The sequence below is a fragment of the Salvelinus namaycush genome, chromosome 31 (genome assembly GCF_016432855.1).
Source record: "Salvelinus namaycush isolate Seneca chromosome 31, SaNama_1.0, whole genome shotgun sequence".
NCBI lineage: Eukaryota > Metazoa > Chordata > Actinopteri > Salmoniformes > Salmonidae > Salvelinus > Salvelinus namaycush.
The window spans coordinates 25,667,550-25,691,787 of record NC_052337.1 but is presented as its reverse complement, the minus strand read 5'-3'; the positions used below and the strand labels follow the sequence as shown (position 1 = coordinate 25,691,787).

Sequence of the window (24,238 nt, the reverse complement as noted above, 5' to 3'; positions counted from 1 at the left end):
TAAGTGGAAGCATTGCCAGGAGCTAGACCTCCTTGTAGCCATCTGGAAGATAACAGGCTCTAGAGAGAGAGAATTACATACCTCTTAGAAATAATGATGTTTCACTAGGATTTTGGAGTGTTGTTCTTTTTTGATCTCTATGGGAGTTACATTTAGGATAATGAATTTACAAAAAGGAAATATCATGATACTTTTGAATAACAACACATCGATGTTCATAATCTTATATCATATCATAGCCTATAGAAGGTGCAGAGGTCTGATCCTCTAGGTTATGCTTTACAAGTTGATGGCTGACCATCTTACAACAGTAGTGATTCTAACTGGACACATCAGTTACAAAGTAGACATTGGGTCAGGGAGAATGGCCAGTCCCAGAAAGCTTGATGACAGTGGTCATCAGTCTTCTCATCAGATCCTTCAAAGATTACCTTTTGGATCTACCTACCCACAGCGTTGCCTTTGAACAGCAACATCTAAAACATGTCTGTGCAATAAATGATTATAATGTGAAGCATGGAGGAAAAACCTGCTATGACTCTAAGCAGCGGTCCCTCCAGATCTTAACTCCAGATGTCCTGTAGCAGTCAAGTCCAGGGTGTGTGGTGGGTGGGGTGGGGCGGGATGGGGTGTGACTTACAGAGACCAGAGCGCCCTTCTAGCCATGGCTACCCTGACACTGTGTCTCTGTCTATGTGTGTCTGTCTATTTGTCTGCTTGGGCGGCCCTTTGGTGTTGGGCTGATGATGAATCAGAGTCTGCACCTGTCACCTTATAAACCCCACAGACCCCCAAACTACTCCACCCCAGACCCCAGACTACCCATGCCCACCCCCCACCCTCTCCTGCTATGAGCAACAAGCATGACCTGCCACACGGCTCCAGTCCCTCCCCTGACCTCTCGGTGACCCCCAAATCGGACCCACCACGTTGTCCCCAGTGACGAGTGGAGGGTTGCCATGACAGACGCCACACAGATATCCGGTAGTGGGGGAGATCCCTGGCTCTTGACTAGACAGACAGACAGACCACCAGCTCTAAAGTGTGTGTGTTTGTGGGTGGGGGGGGGGGCAAGCCCAGTTCATCCCAGGTTCACCGCATGACAGAGAAGCCAAACACAAACACACACAGATGCACACACACGGGCACAGATACACACATGCACAAACACACACACGCACCTTCATGTCCATCTCCACACCAAAACAGTGAAGCTACAGCCCCCAGCTGCCTCCACATCTGAGGAAGAGGAGATGCCAAAACAGCACACGGCTCTCTCACTAAAGTCACGCCTGGAAGTGAAACATCTGGAGCGACAGCCTGCCTGGCTGAGGAGAGGACAGCATCTCTGTTCACTTCAGGCTCTGTCTGGGAACAATGTAGCAGGCTTGAGTACAGTGCAGTGTACTCCACTAGCAGAGAGAAATGTGTCTAGAGGGAAACAACGTTGTTTTGGAGAAAACATATTGAAATGTAAATGTCAGGGCAGTTAGTTTATCACAAAGAGATTGGACCCAGGTGCGGCAGATCACTGCTGATCTGTCTTATCTTCACCCAGCTTTTGACACCAACACTATTGTAGGTAACATGTATAAACAAAGGTCAGACTTCAATCAAATAGTCCGCTATGGATGGTCTATAGATGATACATATCAACAAACTACCAACTGCAAATCTGTTAACATACAACAGCTTTAGGGTAAGGGTTAGGGTTAAGGTATGCATTACTGCTGTGAGTACAATGTATTACCAATCTAAGGGTAGGGTTGGGGGTAGTGGAGAATTAGTGGAAATTTAGTTGAACACCTACAAACTATCTTTAGAGGACTTCCTTATTTCAGAAATTGTTCCTTGTGTTCCTACACTTATAAATACATTTATAACCTAAATACACATGATCTATCCACAATTAATTCCTCTTTTGTTGGGGGAGGGGATAAAGAGGGTTAAAATGATTGAACCTCTATAGTGACCTCATAAGGTACCATTAGAGAACCTTGTCCCTTTGTTATTAAGGCCCACATTTGCAGAATGGGATAAAATGTAATTGAGTGCTAATTGTATTTGCGCTAATAGCCACATTTTCAGGGACGCTGCTTGGCTCCATTGTCCAGTCTGGAGGCCATTTGGCTGCAGCCGAGTGGCGGTGAGGCAGATAGCAGGTGAACGGACATGGTCTAATAGGCCATCTGTGGATAACGCAACAACTCAATTAGTCATCTTCCTCTTGGGGTGCGGCCGCACAGTGGCCATTAGACAGCCTTGCCACTCCGGGAGTGACTCTTCAGCGCTGGGCTATTCAGTGACCAGTGCCTTTTCACTAGACCTCCTCATCCTCCTCCACTGCTGCCATACAGCTTGACTTTTTGTTTGGTTTGTTTGCTCACCATTTTCATGTGATGGCTTCATTGAAACGCAGGCCCTCTTGTCGAGTGGGCGCTTTCATTTGACCCTGATGCTCAAATGGACTGAGTCTCTGACCTCCACAAAACACAGCCGCACTCCTCCCCTCTAACCTGCTCTCTAAAGCCACAGGATGTGGTGCTTTAAAATAATTAGATACACTGACAATGGGTGCACCTTGAACACAGCTGGTCCTACTGAACCAGTTTGTATTTTTCCTTTATCTGATTGATTGATTCTAATATATTTGGTGGACATGATCTTACTGGGCTTGTGTGATTCAACACAGCGTGTCACCAGCTTGTCAGCACCACACAGCGTGTCACCAGCTTGTCAGCACCACACAGCGTGTCACCAGCTTGTCAGCACCACACAGCGTGTCACCAGCTTGTCAGCACCACACAGCGTTGTTACCGACCAACCCTCTTTTGTGTGATGAGTTGAAGACATTCAAAGGCAGAACAGCATCTCAATCAGCAGGTTGTCGACTGCCTGGAGCTTTCAGATGCCTTCAGCTGGGTTGATGGATGGCTCAACAGGTAAGTTGTGACTAGCTGGCATTTGGACGTGGCATTGACGTGGGCAAACCTTGTTTTGCATAGAGCGTGTGTGGCACTGACCAGGCCCCGGCACTCTGTCTGTCTGTCACGGACACAGACAACTGTCTCTGAGTTTCACTGCTAAAGCGAAGGTCAATGTAACCACAAAATTATCCTCCAAAAACATGAAATACTTACCACAAAAAAGGAAAGGAGCTATAGTATATAACCTTAGTCCTGACCTATGGCACAGAAATACTGATCTGTATGTACAGGCCCAGCCCCCGAAGTGACTCTTATCAACACTCTATGCAATAAGGTTTTATTTTCTTCTCAGGAATTCAGCCTTCTCTTTGTTCATCTCTCCAAACCCATTCTGTCACAGTTCTGTGAAGCAGAGGGTCTGTTGTCTTTACATCCTGTAGGTCTGATGTCTGAATGGAGGTTAACTTTACAGTAATACTATTGGTCAATAACGCTGATTTTCAATCCAAACAAGTCAGATGTTATAAAGGGTCTTAGATTCATTGTCTCTCTCTCTTTCTTTGTTCCTGACCTACGCTGGTGAGATACACTCTCTCTCTTTCTCTCTCCACCCCAGGGACTTTTGGGGCATGACCTTGAATAATTCCTTGTAATGCTTGTTAATGCTTTGTAACTTAAGCTTTAACTCTTCGATGTGAATTAATTTATTTTACAATGTTATTAAATCTATTTGCCTTCAGACTTCCATTCTTAGACCTTTCTTGATTGCCTATTACCATAACTAGACTATAATTTATTGAATACTGTTAAATCATCTTTATGGAGTCAGATAAACATTTTAATAGACTAATTGCATAGTCTTATCATGGGTCGCATGTGAGATATACACTGAACAAAAATGTAAAAGCAACATTAGGCCCTAATCTATAAATGAAACATGACTGGCAATACAGATATGCATCTATGGGTCACAGATACCTTTAAAAAAAGGTAGGGGTGTGGATCAGAAAACCAGTCAGTATCTGGTGTGACCACCTTTGCCTCATGCAGAATGACACACCTCCTTCGCATAGAGTTGATCAGGCTGTTAATTGTGGCCTGTGGAATGTTGTCCCACTCCTCTTCAATGGCTGTGCGTATTGCTGCATGTTGGCGGGAACTGGAACATGCTGTCGTACACGTCAAACCAGAGCATCCCAAACATGCTCAATGGGTGACATGTCTGGTGAGTATGCAGGCTTCCAGGAATTATGTACAGATCCTTGCGACATGGGGCTGTGCATTATCATGCTGAAACATGAGGTGATGGCAGCGGATTAATGGCATGACAAGGGCCTCAGGATCTCATCACGGTATGTCTCTGCATTCAAATTGCCATCGATAAAATGCAATTGTGTTCTTTGTCCCTTGCTTATGTCTGCCCATACCATAACCCCACCGCCACCATAGGGCACTCTGTTCACAACGTTGCCATCTGCCCGGTACAGTTGAAACTGGGATTCATCCGTGAAGGGCACACTTCTCCAGTGTGCCAGTGGCCATCGAAGGTGAGCATTTTCCCAATGAAATCGGTTACAATGACGAACTGCAGTCAGGTCAAGACCCTGGTGAGGATGACGAGCACACAGATGAGCTTCCCTGAGACGTTTTCTGACAGTTTGCGCAGAAATTCTTCCGTTGTGCAAACCCCCAGTTTAAGGGGGCAGCATTTTCACTTTTGGATGAATAGTGTGCCCAGAGTAAACTGCCTCCTACTCAGTCCCAGATGCTAATATATGCATTTTATTATTAGTATTGGATAGAAACCACTCTGGAGTTTCTCAAACTGTTTGAATGATGTCTGTGAGTATAACAGAACTCATATGGCAGGCAAAAACTTGAGAAAAAATCCAAACAGGAAGTGGGAAATCTGAGGTTTGTAGTTTTTGAACTCAGCCCCTATCGAATACACAGTGGGATATGGGTTATTTTGCACTTCCTAAGGCTTCCACTATATGCCAACGTTGTTTCAGGCTTCTACCGTGAAGGGGGGCCGGATGAGAGCTGTTTGACTAAGGGGTCTGGCAGCAGCCTCATTCTCAGTCACGCGCATTCACATTAGAGGTAGCTCTCGTTCCATTGCTTTTCTACAGACAATGGAATTCTCCGGTTGGAACATTATTGAACATTTATGATAAAAACATGCTAAAGATTGATTCTATACTTAGTTTGACAAGTTTCTACGACCTGTAATATAACTTTTTTAACTTTTCGTCCGACTGGACCTGAACGCGCGTTTGGATTTGTTTACCAAACGCCCTACCAAAAGAAGCTATTTGGACATAATTGATGGACTTTATAGAACAAATCAAACATTTATGGTCGAACTGGGATTCCTTGGAGTGCATTCTGATGAAGATCATCAAAGGTAAGTGAATATTTATAATGCTATGTCTAACTAATGTTGACGGTGCAACATGGCGGATATTTATTTTGTCTGTTTTGGGCTCTGAGCGCCGTACTCAGATTATGCTTTTTCCGTAAAGGTTTTTTGAAATCTGACACAGCGGTTGCATTAAGGAGAAGTTTATCTATATTTCCATGTATAACACATGTATTTTCATCAAAATTTATAATGAGTATTTCTTTAAATTCATGTGGCTATCTGCAAAATCACTGCATGTTTTGGAACTACTGAACGTAACACGCTAATGTAAAATTAGATTTTTGGATATAAATATGAACTTTACCGAACAAAACATACATGTATTGTGTAACATGAAGTCCTATGAGTGTCATCTGATGAAGATCATCAAAGGTTAGTGATTCATTTTATCTCTATTTGTGCTTTTTGTGACTCCTCTCTTTGGCGGGAAAAATGGCAGGGTTTTTCTGTGACTTGGTGGTGACCTAACATAATCGTTTGTGGAGCTTACGCTGTAAAGCATTTTTGAAATCAGACACTGTGGCTGGATTAACGAGAATTGTATCTTTAAAATGGTGCCTAATACTTGTATGTTTGAGAAATTTGATTTATGAGATTCCTGTTGATTTGTATTTGGCGCCCTGCAATTTCATTGGCTGTTGGCGAGGGCTTCCGCTAGCGGAACCCCAGTTCTAGACAGGTTAATCAGCTATCTGGGTGGCTGGTCTCACACGATCCCGCAGGTGAAGAAGCTGGACGTGGAGGTCTTGGGCTGGCGTGGTTACACTTGGTCTGCGGTTGTGACACCGTTTGGACGTACTGCCAAATTCTCTAAAACGACGTTGGAGGTGGCTTGTGGTAGAGAAATTAACATCCTGGTGGAAATTCCTGCAGTCAGCATGCCAATTGCACGCTGACTCAAAACTTGAGACATCTGTGGCATTGTGTTGTGGCAAAACTGCACAGATTATAGTGGCCTTTCATTGACCCCAGCACAAGGTGCACTTGTGTAATGATCATGCTGTTTAATGAGTTTCTTGATATGGCACACCTGTCAGGTGGATGGATTACCTTGACAAAGGAAAAATTCTCACTAACATGGATGTAAACAAATATGTGCACACAATTTGAAAGAAATAAGCTTTTTGTGCAATATTTTATTTCAGCTCATATATATACACTCTATATATATATATATACACTATATATATATATATACACAGCACCAGTCAAAAGTTTTCTTCAAAGTAGCCACCCTTTGCTTTGATGACAGCTTTGCACAGTCTTGGCATTCTCTCAACCATCTTCAAGAGGTAGTCACTTGGATTGCATTTCAATTAACAGGTGTGCCTTGTTAAAAGTACATTTGTGGAATTTCTTTCCTTCTTAAGGCGTTTGAGCCAATCATTTATGTTGTGACAAGGTAGGGGTGGAATACAGAAGATAGCCATATTTGGTAAAAGACCAAGTCCATATTATGGCAAGAACAGCTCAAATAAGCAAAGAGAAATGTCAGTCCATCATTACTTTAGGACAAGAAGGTCAGTCAATACCGGAAAATGTCAAGAACTTTCAAAGTTTCTTCAAGTGCAGTCGCAAAAACCATCAAGCGCTATGATGAAACTGGCTCTCATGAGGACCGCCACAGGAAAGGATGACCCAGAGTTACCTCTGCTGCAGAGGATAAGAACATTAGTTACCAGCCTCAGAAATTGCCGCCCAAATAAATTCTTCACAGAGTTCAAGTAACAGACACATTTTAACATCAACTGTTCAGAGGAGACTGCAAGAATCAGGCCTTCATGGTCGAAATGCTGCAAAGAAACCACTACTAAAGGACACCAATAAGAAGAAGAGACTTGCTTGGGCCAAGAAACACAAGCAATGGACATTAGACTGGTGGAAATCTGTCCTTTGGTCTGATGAGTCCAAATGTGAGATTTTTGGTTCTAACCGCCGTGTCTTTGTGAGACGCAGAGTAGGTGAACGGATGATCTCTGCATGTGTGGTTCCCACTATGAAGCATGGAGGAGGAGGTGTGATGGTGTTGGGGTGCTTTGCTGGTGACATTGTCAGTGATTTATTTAGAATTCAAGGCACACTTAACCAGCATGGCTACCACAATATTCTGCAGCGATACGCTATCCCATCTGGTTTGTGCTTACTGGGACTATCATTTGTTTTTCAACAGGACAATGACCTAACACACCTCCAGGCTGTGTAAGGGCTATTTGACCAATCACCCAAACTCAACCCAATTGAGATGGTTTGGGATGAGTTGGACTGCAGAGTGAAGGAAAAGCAGCCAACAAGTGCTCAGCATATGTGGGAACTCCTTCAAGGCTGTTGGAAAAGCATTCCTTGTGAAGCTGGTTGAGAGAATGCCAAGAGTGTGCAAAGCTGTCATTAAGCCAAAGGGTGGATACTTTGAAGAATCTCAAATATAAATATTTTTGATTTGTTTAACACTTATTCTACAATGTATAAAATAACAAAAATAAAGAAAAACCCTGGAATGAGTAGGTGTGTACAAACATTTTGACTGGTACTGTATATAATATACTTGTGAATCAAATATTACTCCACTACAATACAGATATATGAATGAAACCAGCATGGTGCAAGGAAACACTATCATTCATGTTTCTGTTTTGTTTCAATACGTTAGAAGCTGACGTATGCTACAACAACGTTGTCAAGATTGTGACAGTGTTAGTGAGCGAACAAGTCGTGTTTGGACTTCTACAGTACCATGAGAGAGCAGCTCTCAGCATGTCTCCCACATAGTCTCCAATATGCAGGGCAGATGTGATTGGGCGTCCGAGGTGTTGATCCAATTCACAGGTCTCTGTGTTGACAGGACAAGGGGAAAGCATTGAAACATGCTAACAGGCCCTCTCCTCCCCTCTCCTCTCTTCTACACAAATGCAGATAGCAGAGCATTGACGCGCCAGACCATTCCAACCACATCACATGTAGTTCCTTTCACAACATGGCAATGGAATCAATGTCTGGGACTAATCATGCAGCTTGTCTCAAATGCAATGAGTGATCTGAATGGCACTGTCCATAATCATATAAAGATATCAAAAGATTAAAGACTCCAGTGTCGAATAAGACAGCATAGAGAACACACACACTCAACGGGAGTTTTTTTCAGGAGTTTTAATAATTTACTAAAAAAAAGAGTGTAAAAGTCACAGATCTCTTCTCCAAGATAGATCTGTCTCATATTCAAAATGATGGCAGATGTAACAAATTTGCAAACTTGTCCTCTTTTGTACTTTAATGTACATTTCTTGGCAATACACCCGTGGCTGTATTTTGAATGAGACTTCATATGTATATATTTATATTTAAAAAAGCCCACAGCAAAAAATACTTTATAGGAATTACTTAAAATAAAGTCAATTAAACCAGCATGAAATGTACAGCTTTGAGAAATTCGAAAAAACACAGGTGAAAAGTGTATATACAAACATGCTAGGAATTGTACAAATAGCAGGGCTGTTTGAGTGGAGCTCAAGAAATAGGCTTTTCTGATGGTTTGCTTGACATCATTTAGGACCACCACTGAAATAAAGCATATTAGTTAAATATACAACACCCATGTAATGCTCAAATACATACCATTGAAATCTATTGCCTATTTCAAGTTTATTTAGCAGGAGAAGAGAGACACTTTATAAATATATCTTTCCTACAGTATTAAGCTCCTTAACTTTGACTCATTAAATAAAATGGCAAAAAGTTGACATTTCAATAATTGAAAAAAATATAAAAGTATAGAACTAAAATACATTTTCTTTGATAAAAGATTTATACTGTATTTGCCTCTTCAAAGAAAAAGTTATGTATAAACCACTATCACCATCATGTGGCTGTTTTAGAGAAGTAATATATTTATATACACACACATATATATATACATATATATATATATATACACATGTGTACATATTTATATATATATGAATTTATATGCATGATATACTATATATAAATATGACATTTTATCATTTTTTTTATTTTTTTTTTACAATTTGCTTCAAAACGTCAATTTCCATTTCCGACCCCAAGGTGATTGATATTAAATTTGGAAAAGACCTTGATAATTTTTTGTCTTCAAAATGTAATTTTAAATATTAAAAATAATTCTAAATTCTTCACAAATGTCAGTTTAACTCTATAAACATTATTTGTCAAATAGTATTCAGTGTGTTCATATGTACAGCAATAAAATTGTCACTTCCAAAAGTAAGGAAAAAGTGCCATTATCAAATGCTTTGACCTCACAGGAAATTGTTGTGTTCTACGCCCTTTTATGGTTGTTGGTATGAATTTCATTACTAAACCGCGAGCCAATGAACTCACAACCACAGTTCCTTACAAACGTGTAAAAGTGTTATTGAAGGTAGGAAGCTGCTGTGTTGCTATGGTCAGTTGGTTCCCTGGTTGTGCAGTGTGGGGCAGATACAGGACACCTATGCAGGTGGCTCCCAGGCTTCCATCCTACATGAGGATGTCTGTACCTCCCAGGGTATCACTGTTATGGCTGGTAAGGGGGATGGTCCAAGTCTTCATGCAGGACCACACTATAGGTCACATAGTGCACCCTTTAACATGTTTCCTCCATGGCTTCAAAACATCTTCAGTCTCACAGGAACAGGGTGAAAAGTCCTCCTGTACAACAATGCTGATCTGATAATGACAAGTGTAACACTGAAATGTCCTATTATGTCAATAAAAAGGGCATAGCTGGATATCTCCATCTTCTCTCTCAGACGGTACGTGCCTTTTCAGATGGTTGTTGGCACATCACCGCATCTTACAATAACCGTTTTTTAAAGGTAAGAATTGCACTGGACTGGTCTCATGGCTGACCATACTGTTCATGTTCAAAGGTCTCTCTGTACTGTACATAGGCGTTTGCTTGTTTTCCCAACCAAGGACCAGCACAATCTGTTGTCCTACTGCCACCATTTTGGCCATCAATCCACTGAATTAAAGCCATGATTTGATCACAGATCACATGGTAATACTAGGTGTAAAAGGGGTCCATAAGTCTCACCCTATCTGTCCGTCCTGATTTTTTTAAACAGACCTCTGGCTCTCCCTGGTGTCCCGGCAGAGACATTGCAGGCAGACAGGCAGGCACACATGACCTCAGAGGCCATGGATAGTACAGTACTCAGTTTCCTCAGCTGTCCATTAGTAAGTCCCATCGCTAGAGCATGTTGAGGACGGCATTGTACATCTGTGTGAGCACAGCCAGGTGGACGGGCAGGCAGGAGCGGCGGTCCTGGGTGGCAGGGTTACACGTCAGCCACGAGAGGGCGTTGTACTGCTCCAACACAAACCTACAGCAGGACGCAAGACATGAGCACCAGGGTTTGGGGTTAGAAAACACATAACATGAACATACATCATACTAAATGAAGTGTTGACCTTTATAGCCTTCAAATGATCCCTGCACAAATGCTACTACTTCATCACAGAGGGCAAGTTAGTGACAATAACAACCAATATGACAGAGTAAGAAGAGGAGACGATAGAGTGTTATACAGTAGAAGGTAGGATGGGATGGGTAGTGGATACTGGGAGGGTTTCAGAATTCTCTGGTTTTCCAGAAATCCTGTTTTAATTTTGGGAAAGTTAGTGGAGTTTTGTAACCATAGGTACTGGGCATATAGCAAAACCTACTAACCTGAGCACGTCAGAGGTGGTCTTGGAGTCCAGAGGGTGAGGTATCCTCTTGGTCGTCTTGTCTGAGCTTGTCTGATTGGGCTCATCTGATTGGGCTGTGGCAATGGCGATGTGGTGGTGTAGAGATGCCTGTAGGGGAGAAACAGGGGTAAGTGTCTGAACACACACTTACACATACATACACAAAAGTATTCACCCACACCCATCCCATACCCCCCCCACACACACACACACGCACGCATGCATCCCCACCCTCACACAAAATCAACAAGTACGTGGATCCCTTACCTTGAGAAAGAGTGGACACTGGTTCTGAGCCTGAGGGCAGGAGGCCCAGAACCAGTGAGGCAGGCTGTCGGCCTGGGCAGTGGAGACATAGTATCCCAGGGCTAGAGGCTGCTGCTTCAGCTCCTCCGGAGGGTTCTCCCTGGACAGAAACCTCTCTCCCTGACTCTGGAGGACAGAGGGAATATTAAGGATATATGTTCATATGAATTTAGTCACTTAGCCTGGTTCCTGAACTCACCCTGTTATGCTGGAAGTGTGAGCTTCCCCCCATGCCAGAGGGGGAGCCAGGGGAGGGAACGGGGGAAGTGTTGGGGGAGGGGTGCAGGTTGAGAATGTCATGTCCTATGTCATTCTCCAGCTCGTCAGGGAAAGGCAGGTCGAACATGTCGTCTGGAGACAGAAACACAGTAGAGAGTTATCTATCTAGTCAGTTACATACACACATCTCATACACAAGAGGTGTAGTCCACTGTATCTTCCTCTGATCCCATTCCAAACAATCCTGAGAGAATTGCACCCTCTGGTGGGGATATTTGTGAACTTCACATAACTTAAATCCAGCAACAGTTACTGTAAGATGCTGAGTATAAAATACCTAATTACCGATATTAAGCCTTCCAGCTCAAGTATAGATTTTTAGATATAATGTTATTGCCGCTAACATATTGGTTGTACTGAATAAACTTGTACACTGCATTCAACATGGAGGTCTAATGTGGAGCCCTTACCGGCGTTATCCTCTGTGGGGTAGGAGCTGGCAGCCAGCTGTGTGGTGGCGGAGGTGGGGAAAACCAGGATGTGGGTACAGGAAGCGTCTTGAGGGGTGTTCAGCTGGGACGTCTGCAGGTTGAGGGCTGTGCTGCGACCAAACACCGAGCCCATCGTCACTGCGTCTGCACACACACACACACACACACACACACACACACACACACACACACACACACAGACAGACAGACACACAGACAGACAGACAGACAGACAGACAGACAGACAGACAGACAGACAGACAGACAGACAGACAGACAGACAGACAGACACACACACACACACACACACACACACACACACAAACAAAAAAGTGCCATGTGTATGATAGTAAACCTATGGGCCCTGTCATGCAACAAATCCCATGAACTTGGCCTCCATGACGATGGAAATGCTCCGGCGCTCCGTTGCCAGGGAAGCTGATGGGGATTGAACACTGCACATTTCCAACAGCCCGCTTCAGACCAATTCAGACCAACTTATTATAAATAGTATGTAATGTAAGATTTACCTCAATAGAGCTTGCTGTGTGTTTGGCAATGAAATCCTTTGAGTGTGTTAAAGTTTGTATTGCTGTGCACAATGTGCTACAGTGCAGTCTATACTGTAAAATCCACTTGGCCTAACCTTACCTCAAAATGCTGCAATCGCCATTATGTCTGCATTACTGTGTGCTGTGAAGTGAGTGTGGCAGCTCGCAGTGCTCCCTGAGTGTGTGGCAGCATTGGGGTTAAACACACTATTACACTGTTCACCCTTGGCTCATAACATCATGTTGTATCTGCAACTCCAGGGCTTACAGAGTGAGCTCCTATAACATCTATTAAATATGTCTATTATATCTGGAAGGTTAACTAAACACATCATCCATGGGCCCAGCAGTGCTGCTGCTAACCTGGCATCACCACGATGGAGCCCTGGGGTTCCATGGCAACCAGGCAGGCGCTGAGGATGGAGGGGGAGTCGGCGGAGGAGATGCCACACATACGACATGCCTCCTTCAGCTGGCGACTGATGGAGTGGAGAGAGTGCTCCCCCAGGAGAACGCTCCAGTCTGGAGGGAGGGAGGGAGACTCAGGTCAATACAGTGAATTGTTCTACAGTCTCCTGTCATCCCCTCTGGATCAACTGAAATACTGGGGCAGAAAATATCGAAACAATAGTTCCAGCAGATCTCACCTTCCACCAAACACCAGGGATATTGAAACAGAGTTAGCTGCACTACGCTGAACTCACCTTTCAGTTCACCATGTCCTAGTCTGCCCAGCCGACCAATCACAATCCTCCATGGCAGTGAGGTCATCTGGATGATGCCTACACACCAGTCCCATAACTTTTGCAGTCCCATCTTCCTGGCTGAGACCTTGGGCCACCGCGCTCTGAGGAGGAGCAGGGAGTGACAAGAAGAACATTTGGTAATGTCTATATAGCATCATGAACTGTATAAATATAAAGGTTCTGAAATGCTACATTAAAGTGTATTACTTTACTCAATATAATATAGCCTAGCCTACTATGTATAATAGATTTTATATGATGTAATTTAATGAACAACAGGATGAAAGGATTTTACATTATCTAACATTAGCACAGCATCGTCAACACCTCATAGATATCCCACACCCAGGCCCTGAGTGATTGAGTAACTGACTGACTACCTGTTGGGCACATCGATGTTGATGATGCAGGTCTCCAGTAGCTCTCCCTGTTGATCGGTGCAGGAAACCAGGATCCAGCGCTGGTCGTGGGACAGGCAGTAGCCCACAAACAGCACGTTGTACCTGGGAGGGATCTCTGCCCACACCTCCCCTGGCTCTGGTTGCTTGGCACGGGTAGGACCCAGAATGTACGGGGGAGAGTAGCCCTGTAGAGGGCTGGGGTGCTGGGGAGGGGACAGGGGGAGAGAGCAGGATGGGGAGTGAGGAGGGAGGGGGAGAAAGTGGGATTGTCAGACATTTGGAGCATTTACTAACCAGATGAGATGTGTAGGTAGGGTAGGCCCCTATGTGTCTGTTTGAAGCCTGTGTGTGACTTTGAATGGGTGTACATGTCTTTAGTTGTGTGTTTGTCCAAGCCTTACCTCTGGACTCTTGAGCACAGATTCTAGGGTGGAGGCGGGGCCAAAGCCGGTCAGAGACTTGATGTGTGTCTGTGTGGGTAGGAGGCGTCTGCACTGGGAGTAGGCTGAGAAGGCCAGGGAGCGCAGATGCTGCAGGTACAGAGGGCTCTCACCACTGGCTGGCTGGAGCAGGTACTGACATGGCACCACCTGGACAACCCATAGAGAATGAATGAGCACTCTGGTATGAGCAGATTGACCTCGGGAACTATTCACTGCTGTTAGCCGTAGTAGGACACCCAGACAGTGTCTTCTGGCACTCTATTCCATATATAGTGGACTCCTTTTGACTACAGGGCTCTGGTCAAAAGTAGTGTACAATGTAGGGATTAGGGTGTTCCCCCACAGTCTCAGTCACTCATCCATACAGCCATTCACATTGAACCATACAGAAGCAAAGCTATAGGTGGTGTAGGAGGGAGTACAGTACAGTATATGATCTTACCTGTAACACCAGTGCTGGTCTCATGCTCTCCGGCAATGTCTGTAGCATCTCTGTGTAGCAACGCAGAAGCCCTAGTAACCACACACTGCCTGCCTCCACCTCCTCACCCTCCTCCTCCTCTACTCCTCCTCCTCCTCCATCCCTCGCTCGGCCCGAGCACAGGAAGGGGTCCACCACGTAGATCACGATGGCCGGGGGGTGGGCATGGCTATCGGCCGAGTCCGCCAGCGTGGGGATGCCGATTCGCTCCCGCTCCGCCACACTGGGACAGGGGGCGGAGACATATATCATGATAACATAGTAATACAATAGTAATATAGAAGCATAGATGCCCTGGGTCCTCACCTCTCAGGGGTCTCTGGCTGGCTAGGTGGTGGTGGTGGGGCATTGGGGCTATTCTTGACCTCAGTGGACTCTCCTTGGGTGCTCCCTGCTGGACCTGGCTGGCCTGAGGCTGCTGCTGCTGCTGCTGTGGGGGTTGGGGTGCTTTCTGAGCTGTGGGCCACTGGGGGGGCTGTTGCCTCTCCATCAGCAGGGGCCCCAGGAACATAGGGGGGCTGGCTGGAGGAGGGGGCAGGCTGGGCTGAGGAGGGCGTGGGGGCTGGAGTTGGCTGAGGCTTGGGGGGTAACAGCAGACTGCTGTCCAAAGACAGGGCAGACAACTGTGGACCTGGATGATGGAAAACATAGGGGAGGATTTAGAGTTGAAATGCATGGAGTAGTTAGTGTTTAGGGGTGAGGGTGCTGCAGCACTCTCAGCACCCCTACTTCCTGCGGCAATGGTTAGTGTATATACATACAGTACCAGTCAAAAGTTTGGACACACCTACTCATTCAAGGTTTTTTCTTTATTTGAACTATTTTCTACATTGTAGAAGAATAGTGAAGACATCAAATCTATGAAATAACACATATGGAATCATGTAGTAACCAAAAAGTGTTAAACAAAGATTCTTCAAAGTAGCCACACTTTGCCTTGATGACAACTTTGCACACTCTTGGAATTCTCTCAACCAGCTTCATGAGGTAGTCACCCGGAATGCATTTCAATTAACTGGTGTGCCTTGTTAAAAGTTAATTGTAGAATTTCTTTGCGTTTGAGCCAATCAGTTGTGTTGTGACATGGTAGGGGTGGAATACAGAAGATAGCCATATACACAGAAGACCAAGTCCATATTATGACAAGAACAGCTCAAATAAGCAAAGAGAAAAGACAGTCCATCATTAATAAGACATGAAGGCCAGTCAATACCGGAAAATGTCAAGAACTTTCAAAGTTTCTTCAAGTGCAGTCGCAAAAGCCATCAAGCGCTATGATGAAACTGGCTCGCATGAGGACCGCCACAGGAAAGGAAGACCCAGAGTTACCTCTGCTGTAGAGGATGAGTTCATTAGAGTTACCAGCCTCAGAAATTGCAGCCCAAATAAATGCTTCACAGAGTTCAAGTAACAGACACATCTCAAAATCAACTGTTCAGAGGAGACTGCAAGAATCAGGCCTTCATAGTCAAATTTTTGCAAAGAAACCACTACTAAAGGACACCAATAAGAAGAAGAGACTTGCTTGGGCCAAGAAACACAAGCAATGGACATTAGACTGGTGGAAATTTGTCCTTTGGTCTGAGTCCAAATGTGAGATTTTTGGTTCTAACCGCCGTGTCTTTGTGAGACGCAGAGTAGGTGAACGGATGATCTCTGCATGTGTGGTTCCCACCGTGAAGCATGGAGGAGGAGGTGTGATGGTGCTTTGCGGGTGATACTGTCAGTGATTTATTTAGAATTCAAGGCACACTTAACCAGCATGGCTACCACAACATTCTGCAGGGATACGCCATCCCATCTGGTTTGCGCTTACTGAGACTATCATTTATTTTTCAACAGGACAATGACCCAACACACCTCCAGGCTGTGTAAGGGCTATTTGACCAAGAAGGAGAGAGATGGAGTGCTGCATTAGATGACCTGGCCTCCACAATCACCCGACCTCACCCAAATTGAGATTGTTTGGGATGAGTTGGACCACAGAGTGAAGGAAAAGCAGCCAACAAGTGATCAGCATATGTGGGAACTCCTTCAAGACTGTTGGAAAAGCATTCCAGATGAAGCTGGTTGAGAGAATGCCAAGAGTACTCATATGTCCCAACTGGTACAATGTCCCTTCATCACTTCAGACAATTGCAATCATAAAGTTCAGTGTTTCACCTAGCTGCTTCCTGCAGGTGCGCGCATAGAGTTTGAGTTTTCTGAGGTTGTCGCTGTGTTGCTGTCCAGCCCAGGGCCCTGTGAACCACTGGTCTACCTGCTCCTCCTCATGCCTCTCCTTCTCTTTCTCCTTATCGGTCTCAGTTTCTGTCTCTGCCCCCACACGCACCAGCCCATCTCTGGAGACCTTTGCTAGGGGTCTGTGTTTCCCCAACCGACACGTCTGAAAATGACAAAAAGTAGGGGTCAAGGGCTATAGAGCACATACACAGTATCCCACCCAGTGTCTTCAAACATTCACAGGAGGTGGCGGCGTCTAATTGGTAATTGTATATTCTGAAGGAAACAACAACTAAGGAATTGCTAGAGGAGAGGTTTGGGATACAGTAGTATAAGAGGACTTACCTCGTAGACAGCGCTGAGCTCCCGGAAGAAGGCCTGTGCCCCGGCCAGCAGGGTTTCAGAGTTGGGGCAGAGCACCAGGAAGGCCACGTCCCTCTGTCCCCCATATGGTTCCAACAGCAGCTTCTCCCAGAAGGGCAGCGCCAGGGGCGACAGGGCCAGGAAGTTACGGTCATAGTTATCGTAGTAGCCCAGCAACAGGGTAGGGATGGGAAGGGGCTCGGGCGACTCCTCTGACCCTGGTGAGAAGAAAGATGAGAAGATTTATGGAAGGCTGGACTGGACTGAAAGAGGTCAGGTGATTGTCTTGTTCGATTACATTTCTCCAGTTACCGTTTGTACAGCAATATTTAGGGGGCCTTACTCCTAAATTGAGATCTGTGTAAGAACCTGAAATGTTGACATCAAATATAATTTACACAAAAGTGAAGTCACAAACAGTTAATGGGAAATCTATCTAAAATACAGTACATTGCAAATATCTACTGTAGATACGTCAATAAAGAGTGTCCCTGGTGGCTTACCGTAGGATCCCCGGCCGGCCATCTTGTGGAACTGTTGCCATGTGAGTGGACCCTGGACATGCTGGATGTTCTCCCAGGTCCGGCCCGTACGTTTCTTCTGGATTGCGTCCTGGAGGAAGGGCTGCAGGGACAGCAGCATACGCACCACGTCCTGGGACGACAGAATACTGATGTCCAACACTAGGGAGAGACAAGGAGACACACACACACACACACACACGAGAACACACACACGAGAACAAACACACACACACACAGAAATACATACATTACATAAATAAACATTAGACATCATACACATTGAACGTCACATTACACAACAGTTCGTATCTAACATAGAGAAACATGATTTTAAACTTTGAGTGAATGTATTGATCTTGTTTAATTTTCCATTCTAAGAAAAAATAAGCTACACTACATGACCAAAAGTATGTGGACTATTGCTCATCTAACATCTCATTCAAAAATCATGGGCATTAATATGGAGTTGCTCCCCCCTTTGGTGCTTTAACAGCCTCCACTCTTGTGGGAAGGCTTTCCACTATATGTTGAAACAACGCTGCAGGGACTGCCACAGGAGCATTAGTGGGGTCGGGAACTGATGTTGGGTGATTAGGCCTGGCTCACATTCGGCGATCCAATTCGTCCCAAATGGGGTTGAGGTCAGGGCTCTGTGCAGGCCAGTCAAATTCATCCCTACCGATATTGACAAAACATTTCTGTATGGACCTCGCTTTGCGCACGGGGGCATTGTCATGCTTAAACAGGAAAGGGCCTTCCCCAAACTGTTGCCATAAAGTTAGAAGCACAAAATCATCTAGAATGTCATTGTATGCTGTAGCATTAAGATTTCCCTTCACTGGAACTAAGCGGCCTAGCCGGAACCATGAAAAACATTATTCCTCCTCCACCAAACTTTACAGTTGGCACTATGCATTCGGGCAAGTAGCATTCACAAACTGAATTGTTGGAACGGTGGCATCCTATGACGTGGCCACATTGAAAGCCACATTGCAAGTCACTGAGCTCTTCATTAAGGCCATTCTACTGCCAATATTTGTCTGTGGAAATTGTATGGATGTGTGGTCTATTTTATACACCTGTCAGCAATGGGTGTGGCTGAAATAGCCGAATCCACTAATTAAAGGGGTGCCCATAAACTTTTGTATACATAGTGTATTTATAACTGTAATCAGTTCACTGCAGATAGACAGCCACTATCAGTTCTATCAACACTGTCATCCCTACTGTCATCCTCCAATTACTATCACCCCTTGGCATCCTTCTATCATCCCAGCCGGATCACTCCTCCTTACCGTTGGTGTGAGGCCAGGAGTGTAGAGCGCTGCTCCTCACAACAGCCGGATCAACTTTCCCTCCGGCGGGGTTATCCACATACTGCTGCCCCTGTACCAGTGCGTTGTAACACTCCACACACGCATCACTGCCATCCGCCCACTGCTTGTCAGCCATCCAGCTCTGGAGCAGGGCCCCCTGGCGGCCGTGGCAGGAGCAGGCAGGAGGGAGGTGTAGGGAGGCCAGGGAGGAGATGGGCTGGGAGCACTGCTCCTGGAGGAGTCCCATGACAGAGGAAGGGGCGGGGGAGGAGTCCTGGGGGCGCTTGGCCCGGGGGTCTCCCATGGGTGGGTCTCTGCGGCACAGCGCCAGCCTCCTCTCGGCTGCCCGGCCCACCTCCGAGCCCCTCCCGAAGATGTCCAGCTCGTCCTCCAGGAAGAGGCCCGTGCCGTGGGCCAGCCGGCGGTTGACGATGGCGCTGAAGCCACACATGCAGCGGTACTGGTCCTCGAGAGTGGAGTCGGGGATGTACACGCCCACGTCGGCACCCTTCACGTTCATGTTGCAGGCGCAGATGCAGCAGCTGTCGAAGTTGCGATCTTTGAAGACGTTGAGGACTGAGTCAGAGAGGAGCAGGGCGGCGTACAGGCTGTGGGCCTCGGGCAGGGCGGGGCAGGACGCATGGGGCTCAGTCAGGGAGCTCATAGGCAGGCTGGTGGAGGGCGTGGAGGCAGGGGAGCTCAGCTCTGTCCCGGTGCCCTCCTGCTTCACAGAGCCCTGCCCGCTGGCCGTGCCAACGCCCTTGGGGGTGCGCGGGGTACGAGGGGTGGGGACAGAGAAGCGGGGGGTGGCAGGGGAGGGCGAGGGGAGGATGCCGCCGGTGGTGCCTATGGATAGGGCACTGGCACTCATCTGGGCATACTCCTGGTCCCCAACACTGGGGACGTTGCTGGAGGACACACACACACACAGTAAATTCAACGTGGTAACGTTTAAGGTACATTTTATGAACATCCATCCAGCTGTAATAGAACAAACCTTGGTACAGTACTTACACATATCCATCTCTGATGAAGGAGGGCGGCAGGGAGGAGTAATGCTCCATCTTGGGCAGCAGGGCCCAGGAGGGCCGGTAGTAACACTGGTCAGGCACCTTGATGGGGGGCAGACACTGGCTGGGGAGGGTCCGCAGCGGAGCAAACATGGAGCAGCCCATCTGTGGCTGGACAGACGGGACACGGTACACAAATGAGAAGTCCTGCAGAGGGGGATGGGGAAGGAGAGCTCATTGTAAATGTGTTCCCACAGTATCACAATGTGTCACAGAGAGACAATTAGCACTTAACACCGACACAAGTTGAAACAGGCTGTATGGTGAGGAGCAGTTCAGGTATCTGGTTCCACATACCAGTAGGTCCTCTAGCAGGCCAGCCCAGCAGGTATAAACATGCTACAGCAACATCAGTCAACTTCAAATGAGACGCTAAAGTTTACATTAACACTGCTAGGCTGCACAGTGCCCTGTAGCTACTTTATTTTAAGCATTTTCACTATTATAACATTCATCATACGTCCACCAGTGTTGGGGAGTAGTGAACTACATCTAGTTCAACTAGTAATGTAACTGTAGCTGTAGCTTGGTGGTAGTTGAACTCAATTCAAATCTATGTACTGTTTTCAATACTTAATTACTTTTTTGCCATTTAACACTGTAGCTTACTACTGGAACTACACATTACTTTTTCTTCCAAATGAATATAAAACATGGGTGAAGTAGGCAATCATTTCCTTTCTTTTTTGGTATCAGACCTGACTAATTCTCACTTGAAACACACGTAGATTTTGAGTTTAATAGGCTAAATTACACATTCTGTTAACATATGACCCCAAAGTGATCTGTTCTTGCAATTTATAGTCAATGACATTACAGAGTTACATATTTTTCACATATACATACTTTTTACGAAGTGGTTTGGATGTAGTGAACTACTTTTTCAGAGTAACTTTAGGGTAGCTTAAGTGTAGTTTAACTTCTTCCAGTGTGAAGTAATTGGTAGCTTGGTAAACTATATTTTCAGAGTAGTTTCCCAAACACTGATGACCACTAACCATATTAACCAATTTGAATATATCAATCGGTTACATGATGTCACTTTTCATGGGACTTACCTCACTTTACAAAGTCAATCCCATTGCAATTTACTGTTCAAATATGGTAGAGTCAATCTTGAATTGTCTATCATCAAGATTTGCTGCACATACTACAGACTTAATCATTTCCATTCCCATTGCTACTGTGGTGCCTCACCTTAATGTCCTCATGTTTAGGACTGGCCATGCCTTCCTCCACCTCCATCCGGTACTCCTGGAGCTGGATGGAGGACAGGGGGCCCAGGGGGTGGTCAGAGCCCCCCGAGGGGGCTGGGGGCTCTTGGCTGGGGGTGTCACGGTATGTCATGATGGGGGAGAAGGCTGGGTGCTGCTCCAGGGATGGGGGTGTGGGGAACATCCGCTGGAGGTCTGCTACTGCTGAATGGAGAGAGGGTTGGGGGGAGGAGATGAGGGGAGGAGAGAGAGAGAGAGAGAGAGGGAGGGACGGTGATGGACAACGAGAGATAAAACAGACAGAAACAGGCAGAGAAGATGTGAGAGAAGGAGAAGAAGAAAGATTATTATTCCCAGGTCTCAGAATCATGCTAAACTAAGCTAAGATAACAAACAAACTGCTGAACATGTGTACATGTAAAGATAGACTCACTTGAAGGATAGGGCACAGCCACCCTCCCCTCCCTTCGGTCTTCACCTCCTGATACCAGGACCCTGGCTGTGTGCTGATTGGGGCAAGCAGTCTACAAATTATTATGCCACACATATCTAAGTCTCCTTGGATAAAAGTGTCTGCTAAATGGCATGCACAGTACAGTATACAACTATGTATTATTATGATGAGTGTATAGCGCTTGGTTGAACGAGGGAATGAAAATGAAACTTTTTTTAGACATCCAGTAATTGTTCAAATGTTTCTCACCCCAAGTTCCTCCTCATCCTCGTCGAAAATGTTCTCCAGGTCTGAGATGAGGACCACCAGATCAGTCTCCCTGGTTAGAGGAGGGTTTTGGGCTTTGGCCGCCTCGTCGTCCTGCGGTGAGTCATCATCTAGAAACACACAAACAAGACAATCAAACACAGCGCAAAGAACACACCTCATAATACATGCGTTGTCAACATTCAAATCCTTACCAGCTTTGGGGGCAGAGCTAAAGATGGACATGGCGTCTTTCCCATCAGGCAGTGCACCGTTGCTGATATCCTCTCCCTGGAAGACAGTTATATTCATGAAATTTTGTCAGCAGGTGATTGTCAACCAAATTACTTCCGGTCTCACTGTAATTCACCGTTAATTAACAAACACATTTAGCAGCTCCTGGCATCCACGCATAGCCTACAAGCCACTGATGCAGACCTTTGGAAAATCTACATTTTAAAAAGTCTAATAAATACATTTAATATAGCCTATACCGTCACAATAAATCCATTATTTATTTTAGACAGGTCTAAAGAAACATGAAATGAAGAAAATGTTGTCTATTTCAGAATAACACAATAGCATACTCTGAGTTGTCCTTATGTTAGGTTCTGATCTGGCTATACCATATGGCTGTGGGCTACACTAGTTCATTTAGCAAACAAGATTTGCCTAGAATTCCGTGACATTATTTTATAGTATGAAGAATACAATTGAACATAGCTGAATAAAATTGATTTCTGATGGAGTGCGCACATGCTGCTGTTCTGTGTTGAGGGGTTAACAAAGAAACAGGTCCTACTATATGCTTAATTTAGAGTTATTCATGCAACTTTAGTTGTGATACAAACGTTGGGCTACATGTTTTGATTTTTAATACATTCCAAGGCTGCATGATGTGACTAATGATGATTTGAAAAAAGTTGCATGAAAGGCATGAGCTCTGCTTTGTTTTTTGCGCAGGCTGCACACACTTCATCAGTCTCTCATTCACAATTTAACAAGCAGTTGATAATGCCTCGAATTTCCCGGTGGCATCCCCCTTGTGTGGCTGTAATGCCCCTTAAAAAAATCCATGCCTTTTGCTGCCAGTGGCCATTGTGCTCTTGGGCTGAACATAACAACTATAATTCCCTTCTCCCAGCTGCGTGCTCCAAACCACCTCTAACTCACATGGCTCTCTCAGATATCTAAATTCTTATTAGCCAATGCCTGTCACGTGATCAAGTCCTTAGCCTACTTCAGAGCTAAGATGCCTACAAGTGAAGACAGACACATCGGGGACACAACTGCGCGCCTCCTTCTTATCAAATTCCGAGAGGCATATTGAAGATGTTAGAAGAACTGTCCACATTTACTTTTCGTCAGCCAACAAAATTAGTAGGCCTAACGAACAGCAAAAGCATGAGGCTGATGCAACAGATCAACACGTTTAGCTTAAAATGTTGATAAACTACTGGGCTTTCTTCACATTATAAGCGCAACAATGCACACATGGCAGTAAGCTATAATTGTGAAAGTTCCATTAGCAGGAAAACACCATTCTCAAAAGTGACCGCAAATGCGATATATGCATGTAATACTGTTGTCACACCCTGACCTTAGAGATCCTTATTTATTCTCTATGTTTGGTTAGGTCAGGGTGTGACTCGGGTGGGAGATTCTATTTTTTCTATTTCTTTGTTGTTTTTGCCATGTGTGGTTCCCAATCAGAGGCAGCTGTCTATCGTTGTCTCTGATTGGGGATCATATATAAGTTGTGATTTTCCGTTTGGGTTTTGTGGGGAGTTATTTTCTGTTTAGCTGTTTTGTTGCCTGACAGAACTGTTCGCTTTTGTTTTCTACTTTGTTATTTTGTTGCGGTGTTCAGTTTTTATTGAAAATTATGTACGCCTACCACGCTGCACCTTGGTCTCCTTCTTCAACCCACGAGAGTCTTTACAACTTTATTATAAAGGTGCATTTTTACGGTGAAAATTATCTTCCCCAAACTTGAAACTCACGCGCCGCCTATGTATACCAGTTAGGCTCTACACTGGTTGTAAAGCGGATTAATGTGCTTAATTTTAAGAAGTTATTTGCCCACTTTAGTTGTGATAAACTTTATCAAAACAAATAGGCCTATGGGCTAG

At 45.2% G+C, this 24,238-nt stretch overlaps 1 protein-coding gene across 1 annotated transcript in view; it reads right to left on the bottom strand.

The window, feature by feature from the left end:
- Positions 1-8,607: 8,607 nt before the first annotated feature.
- The window catches only part of LOC120025656 (mediator of RNA polymerase II transcription subunit 13-like), a 115,605-nt gene continuing 99,974 nt past the window's right edge, over positions 8,608-24,238 (bottom strand). The window contains exons 12-31 of the mRNA XM_038970203.1: positions 22,322-22,397; positions 22,110-22,237; positions 21,840-21,912; positions 21,390-21,610; positions 20,137-20,339; positions 19,102-20,030; positions 17,786-17,965; positions 17,265-17,500; positions 16,860-17,082; positions 15,003-15,327; positions 14,658-14,919; positions 14,174-14,362; positions 13,752-13,975; positions 13,330-13,472; positions 12,989-13,147; positions 12,054-12,218; positions 11,564-11,715; positions 11,326-11,490; positions 11,039-11,166; positions 8,608-10,691 (exon numbers count right to left, since the gene is read on the bottom strand). Coding sequence (XP_038826131.1) covers positions 10,559-10,691; positions 11,039-11,166; positions 11,326-11,490; positions 11,564-11,715; positions 12,054-12,218; positions 12,989-13,147; positions 13,330-13,472; positions 13,752-13,975; positions 14,174-14,362; positions 14,658-14,919; positions 15,003-15,327; positions 16,860-17,082; positions 17,265-17,500; positions 17,786-17,965; positions 19,102-20,030; positions 20,137-20,339; positions 21,390-21,610; positions 21,840-21,912; positions 22,110-22,237; positions 22,322-22,397 — 4,314 coding nt within the window. The 3' untranslated portion in view covers positions 8,608-10,558. The remainder of the gene's footprint in view (positions 10,692-11,038; positions 11,167-11,325; positions 11,491-11,563; positions 11,716-12,053; positions 12,219-12,988; positions 13,148-13,329; positions 13,473-13,751; positions 13,976-14,173; positions 14,363-14,657; positions 14,920-15,002; positions 15,328-16,859; positions 17,083-17,264; positions 17,501-17,785; positions 17,966-19,101; positions 20,031-20,136; positions 20,340-21,389; positions 21,611-21,839; positions 21,913-22,109; positions 22,238-22,321; positions 22,398-24,238) is intronic.